Genomic DNA, 10345 nt, shown 5'->3' with positions numbered 1-10345 from the left:
TATAAAAAAAAAAAAAAAAAAAAAAAAAAAAAGATATTGAAGCTACCATCTTGCTCATGTTTTAAGCTGCTATGTTTGGGGAGGGGGTGATTTGTTATGCAGCAGTAGCTAACTGATACATATACACATATATAGATATGATTTTTCACACACCCAGATAAGGGATCAAGCCTTGCTAACTATTTTGTATTTTTACTTCCTTTGAATTAATGATCAATGCCCAGAAGTGGGATTTCTGGGTCAAAGGATATGACTATATCAGGGTCATGTCACTGGAAAAATTGTATGCAATATACACAGCCACCAACAAGGAATTAGCATTACCAGTTTTAATGCAGCCATGCCAGCATTGAGTCCTACCACTTCATTTTATTTAATTGTGCCTGTTAACATTCATTTTCTTGTCCACACTCTTTTTTTTTCTTCCAGTTTTGTTGAGATATAATTGACATACAGCACTGTAGAAGTTTAAGGTGTACAACATAATGATTTGATTTACATGCATAACGAAGTGATTATCACAATAAGTTTAGTGAATATCCATCATCTCATATTAAAAATTATTTCATTAAAAAGTAAAGAAATAGAAAAAATATTTCTTGAGAACTCAGGATTTATTCTCTTTCATATATAGCATACAGCTGTGTTAACTATATTTATCATGTGTACATTACATCCTTCATACTTATTTATCTTATAATTGGAAGTTTGTACCTTTTGACCACGTTCATCCAATTCCCACTCTTCCCACTCCCTGCCTCTGGTAACCAGGAATCTGATCTCTTTTTCTATGCATTTGTTTGTTTCTGCAGTGTAATTGACCTAAACATTATGTTAGTTGCTGTTATACATTGTCCACATTCTTTTAAACCGTTACACTGTGTTTGGGATTTAGGAGGCTCTGCTGACATGCAGTGTGACATCAGACAGGCTGCTTTCCCCTTTCTAAGCCTCAGTTTCCCCACCCACACTTTAAAGATGTCCACTGTACCCTCACTCTGTGCTAAGCCCTCCTTAATGTATATATGTGTTGAACACTTACTTTATGCCAGACCCAGTTCTGGACATGGGATACAGAAGTGAATGAAACAAACAAAGATCTCTGCTCTCATAGACCCTATATTCCAGTGGGGAGAGATGAAGGAGTGACACAAGTGAGTGAATATGTAGCAGTGTAGATAGTAAAAGTGTTATGGAGAAAAACAAAGGAGGCAAGGGGGATGAGAAATACTGCAGGGCTGAGTTTAAATTTTAAGTAGGGTGGTCAGAGAAGGTGTCAGGGAGAAGGTGATGCTTGAATAAAGATTTAAAGATGGTTTAAAAAAAAAAGATTTGGGAATTCCCTGGTGGTCCAGTGGTTAGGACTTGGTGCTTTCATTGCCATGGCCTGGGTTCCATCCCTTGTTGGGGAACTAAGATCCCACAATCCAAAAAAAAAAAAAAAAAAAAAAAAAGGAGTCATGGGGATGTCTAGGGAAACAGCATGCCAGACAGTAAACAGCCAGTGTAAAGGTCCTGGGGTAGTACCATGCCTGGGTGTGTTGGAGGAACAACAAGGAGGCCCATGAGGCCAGCGTGAGTGATGGGGAGAGAGGGAGGAGGTGAGGGCAGAGAGAGGACAGGGCAGGTCCTGCAGGGCCTTCTGGGCCAAGGGGAGAACTGGGGCTTTTACCCACAGGAGTTGGAGCCTACAGGACTGTGGGCAGAGAAGGGCGGGACCTGACTCAGGTGCTCACAGGCGCCCTCTGATGGCTGCTGAGGGGAGGACAGACTGTGAAGGGCGAGGGCAGGAGCTGGGGGAACTGGGGTGATGGCCACTGCACTGGTCCATGTGAGCGACGATGGGGCTGGACCAAGGTGGTGGCCACGTACATGGTAAGAAGCAGCCAAATTCTGGATATACTTTGAAGGTTAAGCCCACAGGATTTAGTGACAAACTGTGTGTAAGAGAGAAACGGAGGAATCAAGGATGACATCAAGGGTTTTGATCAAACAACTTTGAGGATGGAGATGCTCCCAACAAAGACTCTCATTGGATCCTATGACAATGCTATTTGGTAGAGTTACTCATTACTTCCAATTTCCAGCTGGGGAAACTGAAGCTCAGAGAAGTAAAGCAGGTACCCCGGGACTTCCCTGGTGGCGCAGTGGTTAAGAATCCGCCTGCCAATGCGGGGGACATGGGTTCGGGAAGATCCCACATGCCACGGAGCAACTAAGCCCGTGCGCCACAACTACTGAGCCTGCGCTCTAGAGCCCGCAAGCCACAACTACTGAAGGCTGCGTGCCTAGAGCCCGTGCTTCGCAGCAAGAGAAGCCGCCGCAATGAGAAGCCCGCACACCGCAACGAAGAGTAGCCCCCGCTCCCCGCAAATAGAGAAAGTCCGCGCGCAGCAACAAAGACCCAGCGGAGCCAAAAATAAATAAATTTTTTTTAAAAAAGATGATTCTTTAAAAAAAAAAAAAAAAAAAAGCAGGTACCCCAAGGTCACACAGCAAGAAGTGTCTGAGACGGGATTCAAACACAGGTCCATCTGACTCCAAACCTATGCCTGTCTTACTTCGGGGACTAACTGTGTCTCTCTCTCCCAGAGCTCCAGAGCCTTCCCATTCTCCCCCACTTCCATCTCCTCTTGCCATGACAACAATACATACTGTGTTAGTTTCCTATGGTTGTTGTAACAAAGGACCACAAATTTGGTGGCTTAAAATATGATTTTTTAAAAAAAAAAAAAAAAAAAAGCAGGTACCCCAAGGTCACACAGCAAGAAGTGTCTGAGACGGGATTCAAACACAGGTCCATCTGACTCCAAACCTATGCCTGTCTTACTTCGGGGACTAACTGTGTCTCTCTCTCCCAGAGCTCCAGAGCCTTCCCATTCTCCCCCACTTCCATCTCCTCTTGCCATGACAACAATACATACTGTGTTAGTTTCCTATGGTTGTTGTAACAAAGGACCACAAATTTGGTGGCTTAAAATATTATCGTGGAGGTCAGAAGCCTGACACGGATCTCACTGGGCTACAATCTAGCTGTCAGCAGGGCTGGCTCCTTCTGGAAGCTCCAGGGGAGAATCTGCTAACTGGTCTTTTCCAGCTTCTAAAGGCCACCTGCATTCCATGGCTCGTGGCCCCCTCCTCCATCCTCAAAGCAGGTGGGAGGATGGTCTGCCCCACCCTCAAGCCCTCACCTCTCCTGTACCCACGACCCCCAGAGCCCAGATCCTTATCCAAGACATATGTTCATCCTCCGGGTCCCAGACCTCTTCCCCCAGATGAGTTTCAGGAAGGAAGGAAGGTTAGTTATTCTCTCACTTTCCTCTCTCCTGTCCCAGTGTAAGAATTACTTCTGCGGAGTGCATGAGTCCCCACCCTTTCAGGAACGACTCCTTGCCAGCTCCCTGGCTGTGGCCACTTCCCAGATGCTCATCGACCCCATGGAGGTAAGAGAATATCTGCCCCGTAGAAGATGAAACATGATGAGGTGGTAGCTGCTACTGCTTCCTCCTCCCCCTCCCCCTCCCCCTCCCCCTCTTCATGTAAGATATGTATCAAACTTGTATTCCGGATGGCTACCTGGTGACCTCAACACTATTCACTGAATGGGTCCTCTCCTTTCCCCCAGCAATGACCCAAGACGCCACCATTGTAATTTACTAAATTGGGTAAATTACCTATATTTGTATATATTTGGGTTTATTTCTGACCTTTCTCTTCTTGTCGCTCTGGGGTCTCTTCATGCACTACTATCTTTTAATTTTTTTTTTAATGACTAGACTTTATTTTGTAGCACAGTTTTAGGTTTACAGAAAAATTGAGCAGAAAGTACAGAGCGTTTCCATATACCTCTCACACATACACAGTTTCTGTTATCATTAACATCTTGCATTTCGGTGGTACTTTGGTTACAACTGATGAGCCAATATTGATACATTATTATTAACCAAAGCCCAGAGTTGACATCAGCGTTCGCCCTCTGTGTTGTACTTGCTATGTGTTTTGACAAGTAGCCACCATAATAGCATCACACAGGATAATTTCACTGCCGTAAAAAGTCTCTGTACTACACCTATTAACCCCTCCCTCCTTCCCCCAGCCCTTGGAGACCACTGATCATGTTACTGTCTATATAGTTTTGCCCCACCATTTTTTCTTTTTTGGGCTGCACCACGTGGCATGTGGGATCTTAGTTCCCCGACCAAGGATTGAACCTGCACCCACTGCACTGGAAGCGTGGAGTCTTAACCACTGGACCACAAGGGAAGTCCCAGCCCCGTGTTTAATTTTTGAGGCTTGATATTATGTCTTATTATTTTCCACCCCTTCTCTTCTTTATCAGTTTTCCAAGCTATTCTCTGTTGAATTTTTCCATTCAAACTTCAGAAGCAATGCACCTTGTTCAGAACACAAAATAACCTACTGGTATTTGTTTTTTACTGGCATGATGTTCAGTTCATAGTTGAGTTTAGAGATTATTGCCATCCCTATGATATCGGTTCTACATATCCGAGAACATTTCCATTTGTTCAAGTCTCTTTTTTTGCCCTTTAATGGTCTTTTAAAGTTTTCTCCACATAATTCTTGCCCTTGACTGGTTGTTGTTTTTTTTTTTTTTTTTTTTTTGGCTGCTTTGGGTCTTCATTGCCGAGCATGGGCTTTCTCTAGTTGCGGCGAGAGGGGGCTACTCTTCGTTGCGGTGCACGGGCTTCTCACTGTCTTCTTGTTACGGAGCATGGGCTCTAGGCATGTGGGCTAGAGTAGCTGTGGTGTGCAGGCTCAGTAGTTGTGGTGCACGGGCTTAGTTGCTCCGCAGCATGTGGGATCTTCCTGGACCAGGGATCGAACCCGTGTCCCCTGCATTGGCAGGCGGATTCTTAACCACTGCACCACCAGGGAAGTCCCCATTCTTTTTTATATATATATTCTTTTCCATTATGGTTTATCACAGGACATTGAATACAGTGCCCTGTGCTATATACAGCAGGACCTTACTGTTTATCCATTCTGTATACAATAGTTTGCATCTGTGAAGTGTTTTTGATTTTGATTGCTGCATAAGAAATTACTGCACTCAGTAGCTTAAAATGATACAGATTTATTATCTCATTGTTTCTGTGGGTCACGTCTGGGCACTGGCTAGTCGGGTCCTCTGCTCAGGGTTTGATCAGGTGGAAATCAAGGTGTCAAATGGGCTACCAATGAACCCATCTGAGGCTTGCGGTCCTCTGCGAAACTCCCTGGTTGTTGGCGGGATTCATTTTCTTATGATTGTAGGACCGAGGTCCTCAGCTCCTGGAGGCCACCCACTGCTTCCTGCCATGTGATCCTCCTCATAACAGTTTGCTTGTTTGAGACCAACCTGAGGGAATTCCCTGATGGTCCAGTGGTTAGAACTCTGCACTTTCACTGCCGAGGGCCGGGTTCGATCCCTGGAACTAAGATCCCGCAAGCTGTGGCACGGCATAATAAAAAAGAAAAGACACAACCCAAGAGTGTTTCTGATGCTTCCAATCTCTCTGACGCCTTCTGTCTCCAGCAATAGACTCTCTTTTAAAGGGCTCTCCTGATTGGGTCAGGCCCACCCAGGACGATTTCTCTTGATTAACTTAACTGGTTAGGGGCTTTATTACATCTGCAAAATCCCTTCAGCTTTGTCATATGTAACCTGACCGAGGGGAGTGACAGCCCATCACATTCACAGGTCTCTAGGCATGCGAGCTTCAGTAGCTCAAGGGCAGGAGGGAGGGCATTAAATAGATGATGCTATCAGGGGGATGGAAATCTTGCGGACCACCTTAGAATTTTGCCTACCACACTCGGTGTGCTGTCTTTTGCACAACTGTAGAGCTGCCAATATTTTGATATTGGGGTATTTCATAAAAATTCCAGTAACTGGCTTCTTTCAGAAAATTGGCAGATCTGGCTACCTGGGGTCCACACTTGCATGGCACTACAGTTGTCTGGCATTAGGGCAGAGCTGCAGCAGACCCCACCCGGCTCACATCTCTTCCCTCGCCCTTTTTTTTTTTGTTTTTTGGCCACGCCACGTGGCCTGCGGGATATTAGTTCCCCGACCAGGGATCGAACCCGCATCCCCTGCGGTGGAAGTGCGGAAGCTTAACCACTGGACCGCCAGGGAAGTCCCTTCCTCACCCTCTTGGGCTGAGAGCACATACAGGCCGAGGCATCTGAGTTTGAAACTCAGCTGTGTGCGTTCCTGAGCAGTTTCCTCCTGTGTAGATGGGGACAGTGGCCATGGTTGGGGGTCACTGAGAGGATTAGATCAAACAAGCCACCTCACTCCTCATCCTCCCCAGGTGCTGAAGACACGGCTGACCCTGTGCCGGACTGGCCAGTACAAGGGGCTGCTGGACTGCGCCAGGCATATCGTGGAGCAGAAGGGCACCCGCATCCTTTACCGCGGCTACCTGATGCTTGGCATCATTCCCTACGCCTGCACCGACCTGGCTGTCTACTAGGTGTGGGTCCCGCAGAGGGGCGTGTCAGGGGCGGCGTGAACCCAGGCCTGTAGAGAGCTTCCTCCTGGCCTTTTCTTCTTTTTTTTTTTTTTTGGCCACGTGGCATGTGGGACCTTAGTTCCCCAACCAGGGATCGAACCCGTGCCCCTGCAGTGGAAGTATGGGGTCCTAACCACTGGCCCACCAGGGAAGTCCCTCTCCTGTCCTTTTTCTCTTGTAGATGCTCAGGTGCCTCTGGCTGAAATCAGGCAGGGACATGGAGGACCCCAGTGGCCTGGTCAGTCTGTCGTCTGTGACACTGTCCACAACCTATGGCCAGATGGCCAGTTACCCACTGACTTCGGTGCGCACCAGGATGCAAGCCCAAGGTCAGCCTGGCCCTAGAGGCGACCTTGCATGCCCCTCCCCACCTTGCCTCTGCTCTCTGAACTTTCTCATCCCCCCCCAAGACTGACTCCTAAACTCTCCATATCTGATCCTGGCCACCTCTGCTGACCCCTGAATCCACCAAAACTTACACTCACCCCCAAATCTGATCTCAGCCCTTCAATTAACCCTGCACATCACTAAAACGAACATCCAGGGCTTCCCTGGTGGCGCAGTGGTTGGGAGTCCACCTGCCGATGCAGGGTACACGTGTTCGTGCCCCGGTCCGGGAGGATCCCACATGCTGCGGAGTGGCTGGGCCCGTAAGCCATGGCTGCTGAGCCTGCACATCCGGAGCCTGTGCTCCGCAACGGGAGAGGCCACAACAGTGAGAGGCCCGCGTACCGCAAAAAAAAAACAACAAAAAGAACGAACATCCAGCTCCCAAATGACTCCCACAAACCTCCTTGAATGTGACTCAGGCCCCCATACTGACCTCAAGACATATACTCCCCAAATGACCTCCCAACTTCTCCACATCGGACCCAGCCCTCAATTGACTCCAGAAGCCAAACCGTTTCTAAATTTGCCAAATCTGACTCTGAGACATCCCCAAACTCATAACCACCTGCTGCACTATCCTGGGAACTCCCCAAATGTGACCACCCCCCAAAGGGGCTCTCAAACCCCTAAACAAATCCTCAAACATCCAAACAGGTCCTTAGCCCACCACCCTGATCTTGAAAATGTCCCCAAACTATCCCTTACCACGATACCCAAATCTCTAGCAGATCTTAGAAATTGGAATGTTTTCTAAGATGTTCCCTACAACAATCCTGAAAATTCCTGCCCCTCATTCTCCCCAAACTGACCAATTTCCTCTAAAAGTCTTCCAAACTTCTTTCCAACTGACACCCAGACCCCTTGCTCCTGGCTTCACTGCCCCCGACAACTTTCCAGCCCGCGCCCCCCTCCAGAATGCCCAGTCATCTCTGGCCCAGGCTCTGAGCTTGCCTCTGTCCCCGCAGACACCGTGGAGGGTTCGAACCTCACCATGCACGGAGTCTTCCAGCGGATCCTGGCCCAGCAGGGCTGCCCGGGGCTGTACCGAGGCATGACCGCCACGTCACTGAAGGTGTTGCCAGCAGGTGGCATCAGTTACGTGGTGTACGAAGCCATGAAGAAGACCCTGGGCATTTAAGCAGTGAATTAGGCATACCTGGGCAGAAATGGACAGGAGGATCCAGTGTCCCCTGGCCCCAAAGAACCCTCCAGGCTTGGAACCCAGGGTGGTTTTTGTCAGAAGGAGGCTGGGGGCCTGGGTCAGAAGATTCCTGGAGGGACTTGCCTGGTGGCTCAGAGTTTAAGAATCCACCTGCCAGTGCAGGGTACATGGGTTCAACCCCTGGTCCAGGAAGATCCCACATGCCACGGAGCAACTAAGCCCATGTGCCACAACTACTGAGCCTGTGCTCTAGAACCCGCGAGCCACAACTACTGAGCCCGTGTGCCACAACTACTGAAGCCCGCGTGCCTAGAGCCCGCGCTCTGCAACAAGAGAAGCCACCGCAATGAGAAGCCCATGCACCACAACGAAGAGTAGCCCCCGCTCGTCGCAACTAGAGAAAGCCTGTGTGCAGCAACAAAGACCCAACGCAGCCAGAAATAATAATTAAATAAATAACTTAAAAAAAAAAAAAAAAAGATTCCTGGAGCCTCCTCCCCAGGGTGCAGCCTGGGACTAGTTTGGACTCCAGTCTGACTCGCTGTGACTTGTCCTTGTTCCAGGGCAAAAGGGTGAATGTGGAGACAACCAGGAATAAAGTGATGGTTTCTGCTGGACATGTCTGGGATACCTGGGTCCAGGAGGGCAACTGGGGATCTGTTATACCTGGGTCCGAGAGAGGAGCTGGTTATCTGGAATCTCTGGGTCTAGGACAGAACTAGGACTCCCTGGGTCCAGCAAGAAAGCTAGGGACCTGGAGTCCTTGGTTCCAGGAAGTGAGCTAGGGACCTGGAATCCTGGGTCTAGGATAAGAGCTGGGTACCCGGTATAACTGGGTCCATTGGGTAAGCTGGGAACCTGGAATACCCTGGGTCTAAGAAGGAGCTGGGTATCTGGATCCCTGGGTCCTGGAGCGGGGATGGGTACCTTGGGCCCCTCGGTCCTGAATGGGAATTGGAAGCCTGGAAGATGCCTAGGTCTAGGAGAGAAATTGAGGGCCTAGGATCAGAGCTTGGAGCTCGGATCCAAAGACCTTATGTGAAGCGGGTGTGGGGTGTGGAATTAGAGTCTGGGATCCTTCGGTCCTGGGAGGAAACCCAAGGCCCTAGACCCTGGAGTTCGGGAGGAGAGCTGGGTCCGTGAGTGCTGGAAGAGAAGTGGGGGCTCTAGATCCCTGGGTGGAGGGAGGAAAGGGGGTACAGAGGATCCCTCGGTTTCCTCTTGCTTTGGGGCCACCCCACCCCCGGAAGCACCCGTCTCCAAGGCCTCAAGCAGGCCACGTGCATGGCCTACCCAGCCAGGTTCCTGGGGCGCTAACCCAGACGTCAGGCCTGAATTCCGGCAGCCGGTCGCCAAAGCCCACGTCGGCTGCCATTCACTCCGGCTACGGCTAATCCCCTCCCGCCGTCTGGTGGCCGGCTCCGCCCCAATGCAGCTGCGCTTCCACTGGCTCCCACCAAAACGAAGCACCTTTATTTCCTTCATTGCCACTTGTCCGGAGAGGTGTCAGTCACCTTACGCCCGCCCCCGCCACTCAACCACTGGCTTAGAAGACAGGACTAGAAAAGGATTCTGGTTAAGACCGAAAGTAATTCAGTCCAAACGCAAGCGCGTCACACAGATCTCGTCAGAGACTGGATACGTTGATTGCCAATCTCTGTAAAAACCTCCTTCCATGTGTACTCATTGGCTTGCGTAGACGACTATCTCGCCGGACGCCCGCCCAGCCGTTCAAAGAAGCCTTTCGCCAGATCCCTCCTTCCTGTCCACTTGACTCTTCGGAGCCATCAATCCGGTTCTGAAGCCGCCCACCGATTCTGGAACTCCCGCTTCATTGGGCCTCGGGTCTTCTCGGATCTCCTCGATTTGCCCTCCCAGCGCCGGCAGCCCGCAGCCCACTGCCTCGGAAAGCTGTCGATCTCGCGGCGCCTCCCGCCCACTGCCCCTCGCGGCACTCCGATTGGCCGCTCGCCTCCAGAGCCCGTGATTGGTGTCCCGGGAGCAGCAGCCGCCTTCCATTGGCCCGGCGGCGCCGTCCGTCAAGCCGGCGTCGGGAGGGGGCGTCCCTCTCCCCCCTCGTCGTCTTTCCAGCCGCTGGGTTCCCAGAGTGCTCCGCGGCCGTGTGGAGCGAGGCCTTGTTCCCGCGTTGAGCCGCTGCTGCCGCCGCCGCCTCCTCAGCTTCAGCCTCCGCGCCAGGCCCGGCCCCGCCGCGCCATGTCGGACTACAGCACGGGAGGACCCCCGCCCGGGCCGCCGCCACCCGCCGGCGGGGGCG

At 50.5% G+C, this 10345-nt stretch overlaps 2 protein-coding genes across 2 annotated transcripts in view; both read left to right on the top strand.

The window, feature by feature from the left end:
- Window positions 1–1841: 1841 nt before the first annotated feature.
- On the top strand, window positions 1842–8046 carry SLC25A41 (solute carrier family 25 member 41). Its single transcript, XM_007472251.1, is given in 5 exon segments — window positions 1842–1868; window positions 3336–3443; window positions 6318–6479; window positions 6700–6847; window positions 7874–8046. Coding segments are annotated over 5 exon segments (618 nt in total).
- A 2238-nt stretch (window positions 8047–10284) lies between these two features.
- Window positions 10285–10345, top strand: part of KHSRP (KH-type splicing regulatory protein) — a 10064-nt gene continuing 10003 nt past the window's right edge. The window contains exon 1 of the mRNA XM_007460737.1: window positions 10285–10342. Coding sequence (XP_007460799.1) covers window positions 10285–10342 — 58 coding nt within the window. The remainder of the gene's footprint in view (window positions 10343–10345) is intronic.

The sequence above is a fragment of the Lipotes vexillifer genome, unplaced genomic scaffold (assembly GCF_000442215.2).
Source record: "Lipotes vexillifer unplaced genomic scaffold, Lipotes_vexillifer_v1.1 scaffold1011, whole genome shotgun sequence".
Taxonomy (NCBI): domain Eukaryota; kingdom Metazoa; phylum Chordata; class Mammalia; order Artiodactyla; family Lipotidae; genus Lipotes; species Lipotes vexillifer.
The sequence above is the reverse complement of the archived record's forward strand: the minus strand, read 5'-3'. Positions and strand labels throughout refer to the sequence as shown.